The sequence below is a fragment of the Trichosurus vulpecula genome, chromosome 1 (assembly GCF_011100635.1).
Source record: "Trichosurus vulpecula isolate mTriVul1 chromosome 1, mTriVul1.pri, whole genome shotgun sequence".
NCBI lineage: Eukaryota > Metazoa > Chordata > Mammalia > Diprotodontia > Phalangeridae > Trichosurus > Trichosurus vulpecula.
In genome coordinates, this window is record NC_050573.1 from 338,519,829 (window position 1) to 338,543,078 (window position 23,250).

The window sequence follows — 23,250 nt, forward strand, 5'->3', positions numbered from 1 at the left end:
AGAGATGGTTCAGCCATATAGAGAGAGCCGTGGCCAGTTAGCTAGCATACGCATGTGATTTCCATGCAAAGTCATGAGATTTAGAGCAAAAGGTTTGTGAATTTATCATTTTTAAACCCCATTTTGAGAATGCTATTTAAATATTATTGATTTCCTTTGTAATCCTATGTGTTTTATTTTGTGCATTTACAAACATTATTTTATTTGATCCTTACAATAACCTTCAGAGGCAGATGCCATTATTATCCCAATTTTAAAGTTGAGGAAACTGAGACAAACAGTGATTAAATGATTGATGGAAGGTCACACTACTAGTAAGTTTCTAAATTCAGATTAGAACTCAGATCTTCCTGACTCCTTGTGTCAAGGAATCCTTGACACAAAAAAAGGTTAAGAACCCTTGCTGTAGGAAAAGGACCCTGGTGTTTTAAGTTGATACTCTTTGCAGAATTTATGGGAATACATGAAAAAAAGTCACAAAGGACAAGAAGGCATGGATGGATTGGCAGGATTGCCCACACTGATGAGATCACAGATGCATCAAAGCATCAAAATTACTTCAAGACCCCTGGAGAACATTTTGTAAATTACTACTATTTTTCTAAAATTTAATTCTAAAAATAAGTGGTATAACAATTTGCTAAATTATAGCTTAGTGATCTGACATAATAATGGAAAACATTTTTCCAGTGTGCCTAGCTTTTGGAAAATGTGGGTCTACTTTTTTATAGCCCTGGTCTGGCTCATTTTTTTTTACTTTAACGCTGGTTTTATATAATAAAATTACTAAAACATAATCATTAGCTTCATCACTGGGATGCATACATAGAAGTATCTTAAGAAACCAAAAATGTTGGAGCTTAAAGAAAATCTCTCACTGCCCCATACAACCAATATATTAACTCTCTGACATTTATTAAAATAATGTTTTTGATTAAAATAATTTGTTCCATTTTGTTCACATTTCTTAAGTACCTTCCCAAAAGTTGATGGTGGAGATCAGCTTCCCCTCTTTTCTCTTTCTTTTGGATATGAGTGCTTTGTGTCAGGTAATGAGTTTTAAGACTCCAGCACTGTGGATTAAAATTCTTTCCCCAAAATTTGGTAAAACAATTGTAATTTTTTGTTATAAGTAAATCAGTAAGACGTCTCCTCAAGGATTAATTCACTTGGCAGCACAATAAGCCAAAGTAAGTTGTTGAATTGGAGGAATTTGAAGGGTTACTGCCTAATTGTTGCTGACCTATTTACTTTGGCTTTTGTTCATGCTAGATGTATTTGTTATTGCTATGGAAGAATGTTGGGGGAGAGCATGGTGTACTAGGTTCCCCTAAGTATCTTTTCAAATCCAAAAGGATATCATATTCATTAATCTCTAATAAAAGAGGCATGCCAATTTGAGAATCAGTGGTTCAGCAAGTCCAGACTTTCTTGCCTCACTTGAAACATTGAAAGCATTGAAGGTCATGGCAGTTTCCTGGGAGAATTGTAAAGGTTAAAGTCCTTAGTTGTACTTGGGGTGGGGTGGTAAAATAGGTCCCTGATAGTGCTAATGTGAATATGTGAGATGCTTGTAATTAAAACCTAGTGACTAGAAATCAATCAGTAAACATTTTTTAAGTGCCTAGCATGTGCTAGGCACTGAGGATAAAAAAGACAAAAACAAAATAATTGTTGCCCTCAGGAATCTTAATTGTGTGAAGGGAAACATTAAATAAACATATAAAAATGGGGGCTACATCCCTTGGAGTGTATGGTGTATTGGGCTGGCCAATTCTAGGGAAATAATGGACTCTTCTTCTGAAGGACTTTTAAATTTTGGGATGATACTGGGAAACTTGGTGTTCCTCTGGTCCTCCATTTCTTGATAGCTAGAGTGGAGATGGAGGGAAGAGACTGAGAAATGTCAAATAGGATTGGATGCTAAGCCAGGAGATATGACCTACTTAGTGGATCTTTGAAAGGGAAGGGCTTCACCTCTGCCTCTTTTTCCTTTGACTGTTCTATATGACAGTAGTTCTCCCTCACTAGAAGTTCTGTGAAGGTATGGCATAGGGTTGGTGTCCTTTCTTCTACCTCAAGAACTGTAGAGGGACAGCTCTGAGATAGTCTGTGGTGAGAAAGGTACATGCCAGGTTTTCCTTTGAGCCGGAGCCTGTTCTTCTCTCAGCTGTGTACTCAGGATGTGGGCTCTCCAACTCCCTTCTAGCTGCCCCTGAGAACGTGCAGAATGGCATGTGGAGATCCAGCTATATCTTGTTTAAGCCTCTTAGGCCTCTGCAAGGCAAGGCCATTTGAGGCAAGGTCTCTGGAAGGCAAGACTGTAAAAAGATAAGAGGACGTGGCAAGGAACCGCGCTCGCAGCTGTTATCTCCAAGGGAAAGAACAGTAATGTTTCAATATGGTTAGCATCTATGGAACTAAGTAACAACATGTCCCAGGGCCACTTGAGCTACATGGCACGATGTTCCAGTAAAGTAACAAAGCAATGCAGCACTTGGTCCACTTATCTGATTCCATAGAGTATATAAATTCACTGCCTTGGCTTAATAAATGGAGTTGTACTATACTCTCCTGCCTGGCCCGTGTTTTTCTTTCACTCTCTCTGGAAATCTTTTAGCACAGTGCCACCTCTGCAGGTGGCAAAGAACATGGGTCAATTCCTAATTAACTTAAGGAATTATAAAATGGGGCTTGGCAAACATAGTTTTTTGGGTACTCTCCAGGAAAGACAATGATGGCAGTGGAGAATAACATGTCAATCGCATTTTAATAAGGCACAGAGGGTACAGGGGAAAATAAACACAGAAAATACCGAGATAACAGTGAAAAGGGGGGTAGGATACAGAGGCAGATGGACACAGGAACAAGGATAGGGTGGTGGGGTAAGGCAAGCAATGTGGGAAAGAAAATGGGGAGGAGGAAAGTCACAGAAAATAATTCATCTAACCATAGATTACAGTTGGAAGCTCTCAGTAGTTTGGCTCCAGATGGAGATGGAAGATTTTTTGGGAGGCAGGAGTTTGTCCATTACTTATCTTGGGTTATGGTCCCAATAATGGGATGAAAGTGTTGTAACACATTATATGAATCCATTAAACTTTTCACACCTAAACTATCAGTGAAGTAAAATGTGCCTGTGTTTTTTCACACCTCTATCCCTGCCATGGAATTTTATTGTTTCTAGCTATCTTTTTCTATCTAATAATTGGCATCTTAGAGTTGTTTTTTATTTGCATGTCTTTGTTAAAGAATTTGAATGTTTTCTCGTGTAGTTACTAGTAATTTTTATTTCTTTTGATTACTTATTCATTTGGGAATAGATTGATTGGAAATGCATTTATTAAGCACTTACTGTGTGTTCATCTTATCAACTAATAAAGGGGTACACAATACATAGAGTTTCCCTAGAAATGGATATATTTTGGCTAGGAAAGTTACAGGAATGAGTGGACCCATAGGGGAGAAGATTGTCAATACTTTCTAGGAGAAATTTGCTATCTGATAGTAATTAATTTGATTATGAGAATGAAAAGATAGGGAGAGTTTTTTTCTTAATTTTATCTGTTTGTTTCTAGTTTTCAACATTCACTTCTATAAGATTTTGAGTTCTAAATTTTTCCCCCTCCTTCCATGTCCTCCTCCCTGACATGGAGTGAAATCTGATATAGGCTATACATGTACAATTATTTCCACAATAGTCATGTGGTAAAGAAGAATTAGAATCGAAGGGAAAAACCATGAGAAAGAAGAAACAAACAAACAAAAAAGAGAAAATAGTATGCTTCGATCTGTATTCAGACTTGATGGTTCTTTCTCTGGAGGTGAATAGCTTTTTCCATCATGAATCTTTGAAATTGTCTTAGATCCTTACATTACAAGAGTTAAGTCTATCAAAGTTGGTCATCACACAATGTTGCTGTTACTGTCTGCAGTGTTCTCCTGGTTCTGCTCACTTCACTGAACATCAGTTCATACTAAGTCTTTCCAGGTTTCTCTGAAGTCCACCTGCTCATCTTTTCTTATGGAACAATAACATTCTGTTACCTTCATATAACACAACTTGTTCGGTCATTCCCCAGTTGATGGGCATGCCCTCATTTTCCAATTCTTTGCCACCACAAAAAGAACTGCTATAAATACTTTTGTACATGTGGACACTTTTTCCATTTTTATGATCTCTTTGGGACACAGACCTAAAAGTGATATTACTGGGTCAAAGGGTATGCACAGTTTTGTAGCCCTTTGGTCATAGTGACAGGGAGGGTTGTTTGAGGCATTCCCCAACCAAGAGAGCAGGGTTCCAGCTTGAGAGTTCTGGAGTTGAATGGGTTAAGTGTTCTGTGTCTTTGGTCTGGGTGTCAAGGCAACTGGTAGTAGATATAGATCTTGCTCATAAATCTCTAACCATTCATTATAGTTTCTAGACATAAAATTTTATCATTAATATGTTTTGCAAAGATTTTCATCTATTCTGTCTCTTTTATTTTAGATGCATTTCTTTTGTTGTAAAAAGGTCTTTGTATTTATATGCTCAGATTGATTTTTTATCTCAAATAATTTCTTTTTGCTGACTAGATACAACATTTTCACTTCTCTAAAATTTTGATACATTTAATACTGTATAATTATCTAATTTTCTAATTATTAAAACATATTTAGATCAACTATGCATTTAGGTTTTATTTTGTATATGACATTATTGATTTATTCTTAAAACTCTTTACTGAATAAGACTTCCCTATTGTTATTTATTGTTCAACTTATGAAACACTGTTGTTATTGAGTTGTGTCTGACTCTTTGTGACCCTATTTGGTGTTTTCTTGGCAAAGATACTGGAGTAGTTTGCCATTTCCGTTTTCAGCTCATTTTACAAATGAGGACACTGAAGCAAACAGGGTTAAGTGACTTGCCTAGGGTCATACAGCTAGTAAGTATTTGAGGTCACATTTGAACTCAGGAAGATGAGTCTTCCTGACTCCAGGCCCAGCCCCTCTATTCACTGTGCTACCCAGCTGTCTCAATCAAACATTAGTAAATTGTAGCACTTGGTTTTACTGTTTTATTTAAATTTTCTTTGATAAACACATCTTATAATTTCTGGTCCCAGGCCATGGAAGAGCTCAAAAAGGATTTGGAAAAGCAAGTTAGAGAAGTAGAGGAAAAATTGGGAAGAGAAATGAGAAGGATGCGAGAAAACTATGAAAAACAAGTCAATGACTTGCTAAAGGAGACCCAAAAAAATACTGAAAAATACACTGAAGAAAACAACACCTTAAAAAATAGACTAACTCAAATGGCAAAAGAGCTCCAAAAAGCCAATGAGGAGAAGAATGCCTTGAAAGGAAGAATTAGCCAAATGGAAAAGGAGGTCCAATGGACCACTGAAGAAAATACTACCTTAAAAATTAGATTGGAGCAAGTGGAAGCCAGTGACTTTATGAGAAATCAAGATACTATAAAACAGAACCAAAGGAATGAAAAAATGGAAGACAATGTGAAATATCTCATTGGAAAAACCACTGACCTGGAAAATAGATCCAGGAGAGATAATTTAAAAATTATTGGACTACCTGAAAGCCATGATCAAAAAAAGAGCCTAGATATCATCTTTCAAGAAATTATCAAGGAGAACTGCCCTGATATTCTAGAGCCACAGGGCAAAATAGAAATTGAAAGAATCCATCGATCCCCTCCTCAAATAGATCCCAAAAAGAAATCTCCTAGGAATATTGTCACCAAATTCCAGAGCTCCCAGCTCAAGGAGAAAATAGTGCAAGCAGCCAGAAAGAAACAATTTGAGTATTGTGGAAACCCAATCAGAATAACCCAAGATCTGGCAGCTTCTACATTAAGAGATTGAAGGGCTTGGAATACGATATTCCAGAGGTCAATGGAGCTAGGATTAAAACCTAGAATCACCTACCCAGCAAAACTGAGTATCATGCTCCAAGGCAAAATATGGATTTTCAATAAAATAGAGGACTTTCAAGCTTTCTCAGTGAAAAGACCAGAGCTGAATAGAAAATTTGACTTTCAAACACAAGAATCAAGAGAAGCCTGAAAAGGTAATCAAGAAAAAGAACAAGAAAAAGAAATTGCAAGGGACTTACTAAAGTTGAACTGTTTTGTTTACATTCCTACATGGAAAGATGATGTGTATGATTCATGAGACCTCAGTATTAGGGTAGCTGAAGGGAATATGCATATATATATATATGTGTGTGTTTATGTATGTATATGTATATATATAAGTGAATGTGTATGTATGTGTATATATATATGTGTGTGTGTGTATATATATATATATATATATATATATATATATATATAGAGAGAGAGAGAGAGAGAGAGAGAGAGATAGATAGAGAGAGAGAGAGAGAGAGAGAGAGAGAGAGAGGACACAGGGTGAGTTGAAGATGAAGGGAAGATATCTAAAAGAAATAAAATCAAATTAAGGGATGAGAGAGGAATATATTGAGAGAGGGAGATATGGAGAGATAGAATGGGGTGGATTATCTCGCATAAAGGTGGCAAGAGGAAGCAGTTCTGTGGGAGGAGGGGAGAGGGCAGGTGAGGGGGTAATGAGTGAATCTTGCTCTCATCAAATTTGGCCTGAGAAGGGAATACCATACATAATCAATTGGGTATCTTACCCCACAGGAAAGAAGAGGGAAGAAGATAAAAAAAGGGGGGGGGATGATGGAGGGGAGGGCAGATGGGGGTGGAGGTAATCAAAAACAAACACTTTGGAAAGGGGACAGGGTCAAGGGAGAAAATTCATTAAAGGGGGATGGGTTGGGAAGGAGCAAAATATAGTTAGTCTTTCACAACATGAGTATTGTGGAAGGGTTATATGTAATGATACACACATACACACACACACACACAAATTTATGGTCTGGCAGTACAAATCCCTCTTTTTCCTTCTTCCCAATCTTCTTTGATAATCTTGACTATACTTTTGTATAAATTATATTATTTTATATTATTTTAACCAATTCTATGAAATATTCTGTTGATCTTTTAATTGGTATTATTTTAAATTTATAGTTTATTTAGGTAGAATTACTTTCTTTATTGTCTTAGGCTTGCCATGCACTCTGTATGTCTCTCTACATATTTTTCTGTTGTTTCTGTAAAAAAAAATCTATAATTGTTTTTTTCATGAAGATATTACATATATCTTTGCAAGTCAATATCCAATTATTGGGTAATTATCGTAAATGCCATTTTCCTTTTTATCAATTTCTTCTGCTTTCTGGTAATAATATATAGAAATGATTTTTGTAATGTTTCTTTGTAGTGTTCCCGTTATTTTACTAAAATTATTACTGTATAATGATATTTTTTTGTTGCCTCTAGGATTTTCTAAATAAGCCATCTGGAAATACAGATACTGCAATGGTTTCTTTGCCAATAGTCATTCTCTTATTTTTCTTTTCTGTTTTTGCTATAGCTAGCATTTTAAAAGCTATCTCAAGAAGTAATGGTGAGATCACATGTTTTCCATCATAGAAATTCTTCTAATTTCTGAAAATCATTTTAATTTTGCAAATCATAAGTGAAGGAAATAAACATTTCAACCTCAAGTTTGGACCACATAATGCTCTGTTTAGCTTTTTCCATTAGGACTCTAACTCATTTTTGAACTTGGCTATATTATTTTGATAATCTGTAAGATCTATGAGTACCCCTTTTACCAAGATGGTGATCTTTGCATCTTCTGTGATTTGGTCCATGTTGTCCCACAAATTATTTTTTTGAGAACATTTTTAAAAATTGTATTGATTTCCTTTGTTTTAGCCACTTATATTGTCTACTCTATGCGTTAATTGCTTACATTTCCTACTGCCCAGTCCAACTTTAACATGTCCCACCTCAGCTATCACTTATAATAACAAAGAAAATAATGTCAGTAAAGCTTCATCAACAGTTTGAGCTCTTTTGCTTCTTGGGATATACTATTTCCTTCCCTTTTGCAGTATCTAGATGGCATAAAATAATCTCTTATTGAAAGTTCTTTCCTCTATGTTCGAACATATTTCTTCCGGCTACTTTCACAAGATTTAGCTTGTCATCATAACTGTTAAATTTAATCACTATATGTCAGTTTGAAGCATACAGCTTCAACTTTTTTTCTTGAGGTGATTTGTGGATTCATTACATTCATACTTTGCTTTCTTTATTAAGAATTTCTGGGCAATATTCTTGTATTATTTCCTGTATTATGCTCTTCAGGTTTTTTATTTATCATATTATTTTGGGAAAGTTATGACCCTTAATTTTTTCTGCACATCCTCTTTTCGAATCATATAAGTATTATGTGTTCTTTTACCATAGTGCCTTTTATTTACTTTCTGTCAGATTTCTCACCATTTCATATTTTTTAAAAATGCCAAGTCAATCAATATCTGTTTTTCTTCTATGGAGAAACTCTTCACGATGGATTTATTTTTTTCCTAATCTGCTAATTCAATTTTATATTACTGCATTGCAAACTATAACTTTTGACATGTATTTATTCTCAATATCCTTTCTCATGGATTTTTGTATCTCTTTTGAACCACTCTGGAATTTCCTTTTGTTGTTCTGTGCTCCATCAAGGTCCCACAGGAGACTATGTTTTGTCAGGTATTCATTTATTTTCTTTTGTTTTGAAATAATTGTTAAAAAGGCTTTATAACCTCTTGGACTTCTAATCTTCCTTCTAATTTTAAGTCATCTGTTTATCCGCTGTATTCTGGGTTTTTACTGAGTTGTCTTTTTCTTGAAATTGGGATTTTTGCTTTTTTTCCTCCTTATATTTCTTTATTATTCACTTTCTTTCTACTTCCCTTTTTCTAATGGGTATATCCCTGGACTTGGATTCCAAGTTATCTTAGACATCTCGCATGTTGAAAGATTTATGTTCTGTTGCTTATCTCCCAGGGTTGTTGAGAGGATCAAATTAATTTTTTTATAATGTGCTTGGTATAGTACCTGACACATTGTAGGCACTATGTAAATGTTGCTTTATCATCATCATCATGATGATGTTCTCCACTTCCTCCTCCTCTGTAATCTTTCTTTGTTACTTGTTTTAGGGTTGGACATAAGATGTGACATGTATCAGCTAAGATTCTGAAATGAGAGGTGATCCCAAAATGGGACTGAGGGACAAGGCTGTGGGTCCATTTGTGCTCCTCTGCTGGGAGAATGAAGGCTGGGGCTGGAAAGAAGTTTAGTGAATACTTTAGGATTCTCAGGCATTAATTCATAAGGCTTTTGTCTTGTTAGGGTTCTCTTTTTTGTCCTGTGGATTCAATTATAATTGTTTTATGTCTGGTACATAATTTTTCTTTGTTGTGCTAGGCATGGAAGCACATACCTACAATCCCTATTTATATGGAAGCAGAGGCAAGTGAATCCCTTGAGCTTAAGACTTCTAGCATTAAGGTTAAAGCTATTGGATGTCTGTACTGTTTGTTACCAATATAGTGAGCCCTTGAGAGGAGTTTACAAGCTGTGTGACCCTGGACAAGTCACTTAACCCTGTTTGCCTCAGTTACCTAATTTGTAAAAATGAGCTGGAGAAGGAAATGACAAAGAACTCCAATATCTTTGCCAAGAAATCCCCAAATCAAGTCCTGAAGAATCAGACATGCCTGAAACAGCCAAACAACAAACAAACAACAAGCCTAATACAGAAGAAAACTCCTATCTCCTGACTCCTAATGCAGTGTTCTTTCTGCCATGTTGTAGGTACACTCACTTCATTTAACTTGCTGAATTGTTTATTTGCTCTTTGTTCCTTTTGCTTTAGCTCAAACTTGTTGGACATTTATTTTCTTTTAATTGAACCCTGACTTAACTATTATGTTTCTCTGTTTAACTTCTTCATCTCAGGGATGTCACCTTGTTATTTTTAGTCCTCAGTTTCACCTCTTGCTTTGACTGCCTGTTAATCTTGTACTTTATGCTTGTTATTCCAATAACCCATCCTCTTGCTTTATATAACCTGAATCCTCTAATCATGGCCTTCCATGAATGGAAACTTTTCCACTGTGAACTTTCTTGCTTTGACCAAACTGGTCCTTTCTGCACTGCACCATATAGAACCTTGGCCAGTACAATAAAGGGCTCTTGGCACGAGGCCATAGTCAACCCTATCCCCAGTCACACCCCTCTGTGGCCCTAGTGGGAAGAATACATTTGTACAATTACTAGGGCCCTTTTGGACCAATGTGTGTTGATTATCAGGGGTAATTAATGGGCACTGAGGGACAGATTATAGGGAAACCAGAACCAAGAATTAGACAAGTCTCTAAAAGAATTTTCTGCTGAGGTTGATAGTTGGGGAAGTCATTATAGAATTTGATTCTGCCTGGGACCTTAGAGCTCATTTAGTTCTATGGCTGTGTTTTATAGATGACAAAACTGAGGTCTATAGATTTTAGATAACTTGCCCAAGTAAGTTGTAAATAGCATACCTGGGATTAAAAATGAGATCCTCTGTCTCCAAAGTCATGTTATTTCCATTATAACTCACTGGGACAACCTGCAATAGATCTGGAAAAACAATGAAAAAGCCATATGAATTGATAAAATGACCACCTTCCTCACATAACTTCTCCATTCAATAGAACATTCCTTTGTGGTGCCCATGTATTGGTCATTTTCTCTCTTTGTTCAACTGTGTGGGTCTTCTAGACAGTGCCCTTGGATATTATGTTTGTCCATTAACAAGATTAAGTGTTTGATACCTAAGCTGGTTACTGTAGGTTTTTGTCTTCCTCCTTGTGGTAACTGTTTTGTATAGATAAATAGCTTTAGGAAATGTTTCCAGTGCTAATTTAAGTTAGTATAGGCAAAATGTCCCCTGTGCTAATTTAAATGAACTAATTCATCAAGTGATTTGATAATTAATCATATCAGATTATATTATGTGAATAAAAAAGGTACTGGTAATAGCATCTCTTGGTACATACAAGTTATAGTAGAGATTTTTAACATATGGATTAAAAGTCATTAAAATGGCATGATCTGAACTGTCATTCTTCTAGTTTGATAAGATACAATGACATAATTCAGAATGAAAGATTTGTAAATGTACTGTTTTCAGGAGAATCGGCAAAACCCCTTCCTCCTTTTTCCTGTTATTTTGTTAGAGGTGTAAAAAATCAATGGGGTGTATGCAATATGTTCTATAGCAGACATGGTATTAGCAGAAACATGGCATGTGGCAAAAAGACACAAAGCATGGACTTCTTGGAGGAAAGAGGAAGAAAGAAGGCAGGAAGGTATGGAGACTGCAGTAGGTTTGGATGTCATGGAGGCAATCAGGAGCATAAAGAAGCTTTACTGTAAGAAAGAGATGTAGAGCTAAGTTGAATAAACATGGTAGTGGGTTAAGGTATTCCTTTGTGGTAGAGGGGTAAAGACACAGACAAAAAGCTTTTGATAATTTGACAAGATGTGTGATCCACCCAACAATGTTCTTGAGGAACTAAAAAGATCCCACTTAATGGCACAGGAATTTTTAAATGGACCAAGGTTTTTCCAGTTGTCACCATAAGTCTTTTAAGAGGATCGCACTATTCTGGGGGAAAGAGGACATCAGAAATGATACTTACCTAGGGATGTCATATTTCCTATATTTTTCCTAGACGGTTTGATATACTTGTCTTTCTATGTTCATTACTATCTTGGATACATATTCTGTATTTAAATGCTGATTAGAAGCCTTAGGTTGTTTCTTGAATAGACTCTAATATCCTTAGGGGAGAGTAAAAATCTGACAGATTATTATTTCCCAGAAGAGGAAGTGGGAGCACAAATTATAGCAAGATTACAGTAAATATTATTGATCATTAATAAATCTGGGAAATTGGTCCATGTCATTTTAGAACAGAGAAGTCAAATGCACAGTCCATGGCTGTGTTTGGCTCATAATACTCCCAGGTGTGACCCGAACCAGATTAAAATATAAATTGGGAAATATTAAACAAAATAAACAAAAAATAATAAAACATAAATAACATTTAATATGTTTCTTTAAGTAAATATATGGCCCACAGAGATCCTATGGTTTAGTGGTCTCTGTTTCTGCTTGACTTTGATACCATTGGTCTAGAGCTATAGTTTGAGGTAAGGCTCTATGCACATTATATAAATAATATGTAACATACCAATTATAATACTGGGGAAGACATATGATTAAAATTAATGTAGTTCTGTAAGTTTTTTTATCTAGTCTAGAAAGTTTTCATATAGAAAGAGGGCTTTAGGCTAGGATTTGAGCTATAGGGTATATATAGAGGGAGGAAGGAGTTTGACTAGAAATTCCCTCAGTTAAAGCATGGGAACAGCTTCAGTGAAATTTAAGATAGCAAGAAAGATAGTCTTATTAAATTGAAAAGAGTGGAAAATGAGGGAAAGTTACCAACTGGGGAAATAAAAGAACCATGAAACCTCCAACTTAGGTGAATTCCAGAGTTAATTCATAGGTGCCCACATTCCTCTAGACTTTGTAGTACAGTACTATTTCCCGGGTCTAAGAGATACCTGTTTGCCACCAAGGGAGAGCAGTCTCATTCTATTTTAATGAAAGTGTGTTCAACTGTCATACCTGCTGGGACCTGAATGATCCAGCATGGTGCCCATTTTGCTTAGTGCCTGCAGTCTGGCTGAAGTGCCCCTTAATGAAGGGAGGTGATGTAGCTCTTCCTTTCCAGCAGTTGCCCTTAACCTGGACAAATGAAAGGTAAAGGAATAGAATATCAAAGGAGTGAAGGGAAACCACAAATTAGAGTTAAAAATAGAGAGTTTCTAAACTGCTCCTCTCCCAGATGATTAAGGTACAATTCTGAACTTCCTTGAAAAGACCATCACACATTCTTTCTCTGAAGAGGCCTGGTTTAAAAAAAATGAGGCATTGAATTTTTAAAAAATGAGGAGTGATCTTTGCCTTTGTAGGAATACATGGGAAATGTGGTTATCCTATCTAATCCAATTCAATCCATTGCAATCCACTAAACATTTATCAAGCACCTACTATGTACCAGGCCCTATGCCAAGTGCTGAGGAGAAAATTAACAAGAAGAAAGATAGTCTCTGCCCTCAAGGAGCTTTTAGTCTTAATGGGGAGACAACCCACTAATGGACAGGAAAGGGGAGGGTGGTTTTATGGCTACCAGGGGGTACTTGGTATAGGGGTATCTTGTTTTGTGGAACTGATACAAGGCAGAGCAGCAGATGCAAAGTGGAGTGAGCTGAGAGTTCAGTTCCTGCCCTCTGTAAAGTAAGGCAGTAGGAGGAGTCTGGTACTCTGCCTTCCAGCCCCCCAATCAGAGGGGAGAGGATACTGAGAGAAGTGGTGTCAATCAAGGCTTGAGTTAGCAACAGGGAGGTGAGTTTAGAGGTGATGAGCTTACCCTGGCAGGAGCATTTTGTTCTGGTGAATGGAAACCAGGCAGAGCAGTGGATGTAAAGTGGAGTGGAGGCTCAAACTTGAGATGGGCAAAAAAGAAGTGCAAACTAACAATGTGAATGATGTTTCTCTGTCTCTTGATACAGTGGCATATTGAAGTGGGAGTTATACTGCCTGTCAAAATTCAATTCAATTTTTTTAATTTAAAATTTTTCCTAATTGTGGGATGTTTCTATGATGCTGTTTATGGTTAGTAATGAACTTTTATTTGTTCACCTGAAAATTCACAAAGATGCATGCGTTATTCTATATTCTTAATAATGTAGATGCTTTCCCTGGAAGTCAGTTAGGTGCTTAGGAGGCCACTAGGTGACTCACTTAATAGAAGGGTACAGGCCATTAATTGTCCTACCATAGTAATAAGTTCCTGCTGATCTAAAATAAGTTATACATCTTCCTAAGTACCTAACTACTTGGGAGTGACTTGTAAAATGCTTAACTCAGCTTTTAGATTAAATAAAAAACCTGGTCAGGAACAAAGTACATCTAGGTAGCTAACATTTTTCTTTGCAACTCAACAGATAGGAGGAGGCATATGGTGAGGGAAATAAACCAATGTGGCCCATCTGTTCATTTTGGCTTTCTTTTTAAAAAAAAATCATTCCTTACATGTAACAGTAATACTAATGAACCACAATTGGAAGGGCATGGGTTTTGAGTTGTTTTATCATTTGTGGTGATGGCCTTGCAATGATCCCTTCACATTCTCTAGCTGGACTCCCTTTCAACCCCTGGAAGGAATTAATTGTATTTATGGTATAGCTGACTTGGATTAGGGCCCAGTGGTGGCCAGTGGTCGTGAAATAGAGTAAAGCTTACTCACCCATATGGTGAACAAACCCATGACCCTTGGTTCCATTACTGCTCCACTGTAGCCAAGTGAATTAAAAGTCTGTAGACTTGTGGTTGAGTGCCATTGCTGAGTCAATAGCATAGAGATTTGCTTTTATTATTCTACAGTGTTCCCCAACCCAAGATATAATACTCCAAGTTATTTCCAGTTATCTCAAGGGTTATTGTGAAAATCTTAAAAAATTCTCAAAACAAAAATTTTCAAGTAATACCTTTTGATAATGTAAATAGTAATACTTTATGATAATGACATTTTATTATGTAGATTCAGAGGTACCATGGCTCAAATCACTTGATCATTCAGAAATAATTTATTAAGTTCTTAGTGTGTGTAAAGCTCTCCACAAAAGTCCTAATTTGATGCCCCATTGTGGAAGTGGCCTGGGTTCTCAAAGCCTAGTTCAGGACAGAGTAAGCTTCAGCACAGTCTACCAAGATGGAGGTTTAAAGTATGGCTCTAGTTACAAACTATCTGCTGTTCTTAGCTCAGTGTGGAGAAGCTCATCACCAGGAGGCTAGCCATTAGGTGATGAATTCTTTGGAAATAGCATCCTATGAAACACAGAAAAGTACCAAATGGCATAAAGGTTTTAGACTATCCACAAACACTAATTTAACTTTTGGTAAATTAAATGTGAAATTGGTCCAAAATCTAATGCACTGAAATATTTTTGTTGGGACTGAATCATATCAACATTGGTATTTTCATTATAAATGAAACTTGAAGTAATAAAAATATAGGAATGTAAGTCATAGAAATAGCTTCAGTGAAATCTAAGATAGTAAGAAAGGCAGTCTTATTAAATTGGAAAGAGGGGAAAATGAGGGAAAGTTACCAGCTGGGGAAATAAAAGAAGCATGAAACCTCCGACTTAGGTGAATTTCAGAGTTTATTCACAAGTACCCACATTCCTCTTGACTTTGAGATAAATGGAAGATTAGCTCTTGAGCTCTCCTTGGAGAGGCAGATCAGAGTTAGAGCTCATTTCCTGAGCCCTGAGGCAACCAGAGGTATTAATTCATGGGGCATTTGGTCATCTTTTCATTGCTCTTCATGAGCATGAGCAAGAACCACTATAGAAATAATTGCAGCTCATTCACTTAGGATAAAGGAGAGCAGAATTATACTTAGAACCTTACAAGAAGGTCCAGACCAAGTTAATATATGCACCAAAACTTTATGACCTCAATTTGAAGATAGGTTCAGAGAATGAGAGTAAAAAAATACATTAGAAAATACAGTATGAGCTTAAGAAATGAAAGGAGTCAAAGATTTGAAGACTAGTCAGAAGCCTCATGTCTATGTATAGCATAAATGTTTTCTTGATAAAGAGGCTCAAAAGATACTGGATATGAACACTGAACAGCAGAAAAAGTGAAATTAATTATAATGTAACAGACAGGAAAAGACTGGTCACCCATGTAGAAGTAAGATCAGAATCAGCAGCTTATGTGTATTCAGATCACCAAGTAGTTAGAAGAAAGGTCAAAATGAATACCTTAGCTAGAATGAAGGACAAAAATAAAGCTGATACTTCATGCAAATACAACTGTTCTGATATATTCAAACAAGCTATTGACACTGAACAATTGGCAATGGCTGAAGTAAAAGACGTTGACACTGATTAGCACCTTTTCCTACAGAAGTTTAAGTGCAAAACAATCACCACGGTGAGGAGGACAAAGAGCTCAGAAACCACCTTAGCCAGTAGATACCTGATATACTTCCCAGATATAAAGAACTGAAGACAAATGAAGGAATCAGTTTAGAATACAAACTCATTTACAAAACATCATGGAGGAGGATCACAGCAGATTGCAAACACACAAAATAGTGAAATATGTTGAAAGGGAAAATGAGTTTGTAAAAAACTTGGCATGAGAACAAAACCAAATAATTTCAAGAGCATTTATAGATGTGATTGTAATGAAGAGGATAGATACAAAATAGAATAGATCTGCCTGCATTTCAATAGTCATCTATCTGTTCCCAATGTGTTAGATGAGGAAACGGATGTGGTATTTAAGAAGATAAAATTGGGGAGAATATCAGAACCAGACCAAGTACACATAGAAAAATATATACTGAAGATGATGAAATTTTCAATGTTCCTTAATTGTTGCTTTTAATAGTTGAATCAGGGAAGATATTGAATGATTGCAAGAGAGATCAGATGTTATTATTCCTCCAAAAAAAGTGACGGAGAAACCATCATTAACCGCTGATCTATATGCTCACTTCCTCCTTTCTATAAAGTCTAAGCAGTAGCTAGATGGTGCAGTGGATAGACAGAGTGCTGGACTTGGAGTCAGGAAGATGAGTTAAAATCCAGCATCAGATTCTTCATAGCTGTGTGATCTGGGTAAGCCATTTGACCTGTCTTTGCCTCAGTTTCCTCATCCATAAAATAGGCATAATAATATCACTTATCTCCAAGGATTGTTGAGAATTTATAAAGTACTTCGCCAACCTTAAAGTGCAATGCAAACACTTGCTGTTACTATGATGACTATGATGATATCTTTTTGAGAAGAATTTATGCATCCAACAAGGTAACCCTTGATGAAAATATGAGAACATAGGCAGATTTTCATAAATATCTTTTTATAGTACCCCACATCTTTAGTCATGTAATTGTCTGAGATGTATAAAGAATATAATATCCTCCTAATTACTCTCTATGCTTTGAGTCTCTTCCCTCTGTAATCTATACCCCATGTAGTTGCTGGAACAATTTTCTAAAGTAAAAGTCTGATTGTGCCACTCTTCTCCTCAAACATCTTCACCGACTCTTTTTTTTCCTCGAAGATAAAATATAGACTTTTCAGTTTGTCATCTTTCCCTCAACAAATTATTGTGAACTTATCCAGTTATTTCTTTGTATACCCAACTAAAGAGAAGTTTGTCAAGGGTAGGGACTATTTTTTTAATATACGAAGAACTGCCTCTTCCCTCTCTAGTTGGGAACCCAATATCTGATTGTTACTACTTCCTCCTTGCTGTGGTGCAAGACTCAGGAAAGGCCAGAGAAGAGGCATGTGGAGTCGAGCATGGATTCATGGGAGACAATAAATAGAGCCAAAGGATAGAGTCATCACAAGCCCAGAGATGCGTATACTGGATTGCTGTGCACAAATGTTCTTCCTCTTTCTTTCTGACTTGTGAGATTTGAACCATCTCTCTCATAAACAGGCTATTCCATTGAGGAGGGGGAAAGAGAGAACAGCCAAGGGTTAGTAAATCCTCCACTCAGCTCTCAAAGCAAACTTCCTAAAGTACAGGTCTAACCATCACACACACAGTAAACTCTAGTGTCTCCCTATCTATCACCCACAGAGTTAAATGTAAGGCCCTCTATTGGGTATCTAAAGTCCCTCATAAGCTATCCCTCTGATCTTTGTAGTCTTCATACCCTTTATACACACCCTCTCTCCGTATACTCTGTGATCCAGTGACAGTGATCTCATTACTCCTCCATCAAATCACTCTATCTCCCAACTTTGGGCATTTTCAGTGGCTGCCCTCCATGCCTGAAATGTTGTCCCTCTTCAAATATATCTTTTCTGGCTTGCCAGATTCCTTCAAGTCCCTCCTTCTATAGGAAGTCTTTCCTGATCCCTCTTAATTCTAATGTCTTCCCTCTGTTTTCTCCAACTGATCTTGTATATATTTTGTTTGAACATAATTGTTTGCATGTTGTCTCTATCATTAGAATGTGAGCTCCTTTAAGGCAGGGACTACCTTTGGCCTTTCTTTGTAACCCCAGTATTTAACACAGTGCCTGGCATATAGTAGGTGTTTAATAAATCCGTATCGATTGCCTGACTGACAGGTCATGAAGCCACTCATCTTTGCCACTATACCCAGAACTAGAAATAGGGAAAGCAGATCTCCAGCACTATATTAAGGATACCAGACTCATTTTGAGGCCTGAGATGTAAGTGTTCATCTGAAGCAGTATTGAACTGGCAGCTACCATGAAATTTCAGTATTTAGTGAGATGATTGGGAGACCATCTACCTCCCCACCATCTTTTTTTCCTGGCCCTGAAATGGGTCCCAGACACACAAGTCCTTCTTTTGATGTTCCCCATTATCTTTAACAAAACCAGGATAGCTTTAGAGGGATGTTAGAACTGCATACTCCATAAGGAAAGCACTTGACAAAGTTCTTAAGATTTTGCTGTGTTAAATAAGCCATGTGGTTTCACAAAGTGGGCTGCTTATGTAAAAATTTAACTATAGAGGGTCATGAGTGAGGATGGGAGATTCCAGACAAGCAGGAATACCATGTATGATTTTAGTAATCAAAAGAATACTGAACAAAATTATCCCTGTGATTGCATCAGATAATCTGATGTTATTAACATGTGTGTGACAGACATTTTGTTAGGAAAGATACTTTAAGAGTGCATTTTGCTCTACCAAGTAATTTTTTAATAATTAATAGACAATAAACATAGTAGACTCTGGTATTCATTTATAATCAATTCAATAAGCATTAAGCACTTACAAGTACAAGATCCTATACTAACTAGGAATATGAAGATATTAAAAAAATAGTCCCTACCCTCAACAAACTTCTCTTTAGTTGGGTATACAAAGGGATTTCTTCAAGTTACTATTTTCCTCTGGGATCAGAGTGAAAATGACCACAATTTGAATAGATAAGAGAGCCATTCATGTGCCCTGGTTGCACTAAAACATGATCCCTGACTTCACCGAGTTTGTTTATACTTTATTGTAGGACATGATGCATGTACCAATAGCAAAACCATGCAGTATATATATAACTATAGTGTATGAATAGAATAGGTACAAAAGTCTGTGTCCAATGAAATATAGGGTCTATAGAAATAAAATCTTAATATAAATCCAATTCCAATTCCATGACCTATCATTAAAGTATGCTACGTTCCTGGCAGCACTTGCAGGTAGGAAGGAAGGAAAGAAGGAATAAAGGAAGAGGTTAAGCATTTATTAAGTGCCTAGTAAGTGCCAGGTACTGGCAACTCTAGGAGGTAGGTACTATTATTATCCCCATTTTCAGTTGGGGAAACTGAGGCAGGAAGACAGTTAAGTGTCTGTAAGTGTCTTGCCTGGGACCACACAGCTAAGAGGAATCTGAGGATTTTGACTCAGTTCTTCTTGACTTCAGGCCCAGTGCTTGGAGAAGCAGAAGGTTTTCTTGTTGTTGTTGTTACTGTGTTTCTGTTTTTGTATTTTTATCCTCACTTAGCAAACAATGACATGGAGTCCAGGATGGTTGGATGTCACTTGCTGATAGTCAGGATAAGCAGAATGCTAGCATTCAGTCGTTTTGTGCTTATAGACATACAGTTATTGTCCCATTTTCTAGAGTGTAAAAGGTACGTGTTAGGTAGCAGTTAGCATTCTATTTTTCTGTATATTTACTATAGGAGAGATGCAGCATTGGGCAGTAAAAACAGAATTGGGATTAGAATGAGAAGTCCTGGGTTTAAGTCCTTGACCTCCCACTTTCTAGGCTTATGACCTAGGGAAATGTCATCTAGTATGGACTCAGGGCTCTCACCTTGAAAATGAGGATTATTATATCACATACATTGCTGAAGTGTTGTGTAAATTAAATTATAGAATGTATTCCGTAAATTTTAAAGTATTATATAAATGAAGAAGGGACAATGTGATACAGGGAGTAGAGGTCTGGTTCGGAATCAGGAAGTACTTGGTTGAAGTCTTGCCTCTGACACACATTGACTGTGTGTTGTGGGAAAATAATTTTACCTCTTAAAGTCCATGGTAACTCTCTAAGACCTCATTCAGCATGAGGTAAATAGTCTCTACTATGAGGGTTTCTCTTAGTGATGAAATGTTATCATCAGTAGGAGGGGACTTTGTTGTTTAATCATTTCATTTGTGTCTGACTCTTCATGACCCTAGTTCTTGGCAAAGCTATTTGAATGGTTTCCCATTTCTTTCTCTAGCTCATTTAACAGATAAGGAACTGAGGCAGGTAAGGGTAAGTCACTTGTTAGGGTCACATAGTAAGTGTCTGAGGCCAGATTTGAACTCAGGAAGATCATACTTACTTTTCTTCAGGCCCAGTGCTCTGCGTTTTGGATTTTGACGGCTCAGAGGGCATATAAATAGTAATTTTTTGGTGTTCTGGCCAGAAACTTTGAGGACTGATTCTTTTGTGAAGGCAAACTAGGCCATCTAGTCCATTTTTTTGTCCAAATTCTTACTTTCAATTAATGAATGGGCATTGCCTCGGATGAACTGAGACCTGGGAAAGAGCTTACTTTAAAAAAGCCAAGATCTCCCACTGCATCCAGGGTCATCACCAGTCATCCTGACCTATGTCTTGCCACTGGACTCTGGTGACTCTAGAGGAGAGAGTGAGGCTGATGAATTTGCACAGCTCTGTCTCACTTAAATCCAATTCACCTGCAAGTCAGTCCTCTTTGAGAATGAAGAATGAATAACAAGTGTCAGAGGCCAGATTTGAAGTCAGGAGGAGTAGTCTTCCTAACTATAGGCTGGGTGCTCTATCCACTGCACCACCAAGCTGCCCAAGAGAGGACTACTTTTTTCTAATTTATGAGAAACTGTCTTATTGGAATATTTTGTGTGATTAATATTTCTAAAACTTAACCATGTCAGTAGCACTGACTTTTGTCCCTAGAAGAAGCAGGCTAATTTACATTAATTAACTAGAGAAATGTAAGACGTAGAATCAAGTTTTAGTAGACTAGTTGTGTGACTGCTTGTTTCTTTGGTTGCCTGGCAGCAGTTTCTTTGGTTAAATTCTGTAAAAGCTTGCTAGGTGACTAACCATCAATGAGCTAGTTGAATAAGCAAATGTTTGTTTGCTGTTATTGACTTTTTCTCATAGCAGAATCTCACATTACTCCAGTATGCTTTTCAGTTAAAGGAGTAATTTAAGATTGGAAGCAATGAGGTTTTTATGTAAGGTTGGTGACACCTAGGGCTGTTTCATTTTGTCAACTTTGCGGGTCAGAAAAAGTTAACGTAAAATCATACTTTGTAAAACAGATTCTAACTAGATTTTGATTCGAATTCCTAAAATAGCATCCTGTAATTACTTTACTTCTACACAGTTCTCTTTTTCTCTTTAATCTTACTACACCTCCTTGGGCTGACTCAAGTTTTGCTTTTTCCTGGATTCTTCCTCCCCTTGGATAATGTGGTTCCACTCTGGACAGATTATATAAGAAGTCCTTGGAAACCAACTTCAAAACATAAGAGATGTGAGCAAAGATTATTCTCTTTCTCATCGTTATCTAGGAAGGTTTCTTAACACAGCAAAGATTTCCCAGGTTTTAGCAATGTTCCAGAAAGTCCAATGTCATAAGAAGTAGATCAGAGGTGTCAAACACACCATACTCCTTCATGGGGACTGAAGCAGATTAAAACGTAATTGGGAAATTTTTAACGTGAGAAATAAAATACAACAAAAACCAGACACTATTATGTTTTAAAACCCAGTCAATATGTGGCCTACAGGGATCCTTACATATGGATTTGGAGCCCCATTTCTATTTGAGTTTGACACTACTGAAGCAGATATCATTAGATTTAAAATACCAGCTTCATTATGTTACTCTCCTGCTCACAAACCTTTAAGAGCTCCTCTTTTATTTTATTACTTTCAAATGCCTCTGAATAATTTTCCAAGCTATTCATAATTTTGGATAGATTTTATTTCTCATTACTTCCCAATACACAATCTCATCTTCAAGTAGTATAATCTCTTTAATCTACAACTGACAACACCATGACTTTACTTTTTTCCTCTTATAATACCTTTCCTATATGGACATCTTATCCATCTCTTATGGTCCAACTCAAATTCCATCTCTTCTGTGAATAATTTCCTGATAATTCCAGTGATATTTGTCCTTTCTTTTCTAATTCCTCTTGCCTTAATATTATCTAAGGCTGTATTTGAACCAAGATCTTTAGGCTCTAAATCCAGCTCTCTATCCCCCCTCTACAATGCTTACTTTGATGTATGAACAATTAAAGCAATAGGAGTTGTCAGTTGTAGATTAAAGAGACTGTACTACTTGAAGATGAGATTGTGTATTGAGAAGTAATGAGAAATCAAATCTATTCAAAATATATAAAATAATAAGCACTGACAACTTTTGGCACAAGGGATGATTATTAGTGACACAGCAGTTAGTGTTTTGGAAGGGTCTGTCTGTCGGTATGTAGAGGCAAAAAAGACAGACTGCTGCTTTTTCCCTCTTCTTGACAGTTTCTTACCCTTCCTTGGGCCAGGAGTCCAAGGCTTAGGATAGCATTCAGGCCTTTAGACATTTAAGGATCAGGTAGACAGGCTTTCTCACTAGTACTGCTACCAGGCTTGCTTTCAAGACAATGAATGAATGAAAATTTGGCAAATCTCTGGTTAATACAGTGATCCACAAAAATTTCAAAGAACTTATGATAAAAAATGCTATCCACCTCCAGATAGAGAACTGATGGACTCTGAGTACATATCAAAATAATATATTTTTTCCTTATTTTGTTCGCACTTTTTCACAACATGGCTAATGTGGAAATATGTTTTGCATGACTTCATGTGTATAATGAGTATCATATTTCTTGCTTTCTCTGTTGGTGGGAGAGGTGGTAGAGGAAGGGAAAAAATTTAGAACTGAAGATAATATTTTAAAAATAATGATAAAAAAGAAAGCTTGCTAGATTTTAACCAGTCCATGACCTCACTATAGTAAGGTTATCCTTTCCACATTGTAGGGTTTAGGGATGCGACACTCCTGCTGTCAGGAAAAATCTGTGTAAAATTTTTTGGCCCTTCCTTTGTACCAGAGAAGTCTGATTTTTTTGTTTTTCTTTTATGGGGTGTTTACAGCACCTTATTGCAAAATTTGGGTTAAGTATTTGGTCATAGGCT

At 36.7% G+C, this 23,250-nt stretch overlaps 1 protein-coding gene across 1 annotated transcript in view; it reads left to right on the forward strand.

The window, feature by feature from the left end:
* The first annotated feature begins 11,215 nt into the window (after positions 1-11,215).
* DNAH5 (dynein axonemal heavy chain 5) overlaps positions 11,216-23,250 on the forward strand; it is a 314,391-nt gene continuing 302,356 nt past the window's right edge. The window contains exon 1 of the mRNA XM_036745231.1: positions 11,216-11,346. Coding sequence (XP_036601126.1) covers positions 11,216-11,346 — 131 coding nt within the window. The remainder of the gene's footprint in view (positions 11,347-23,250) is intronic.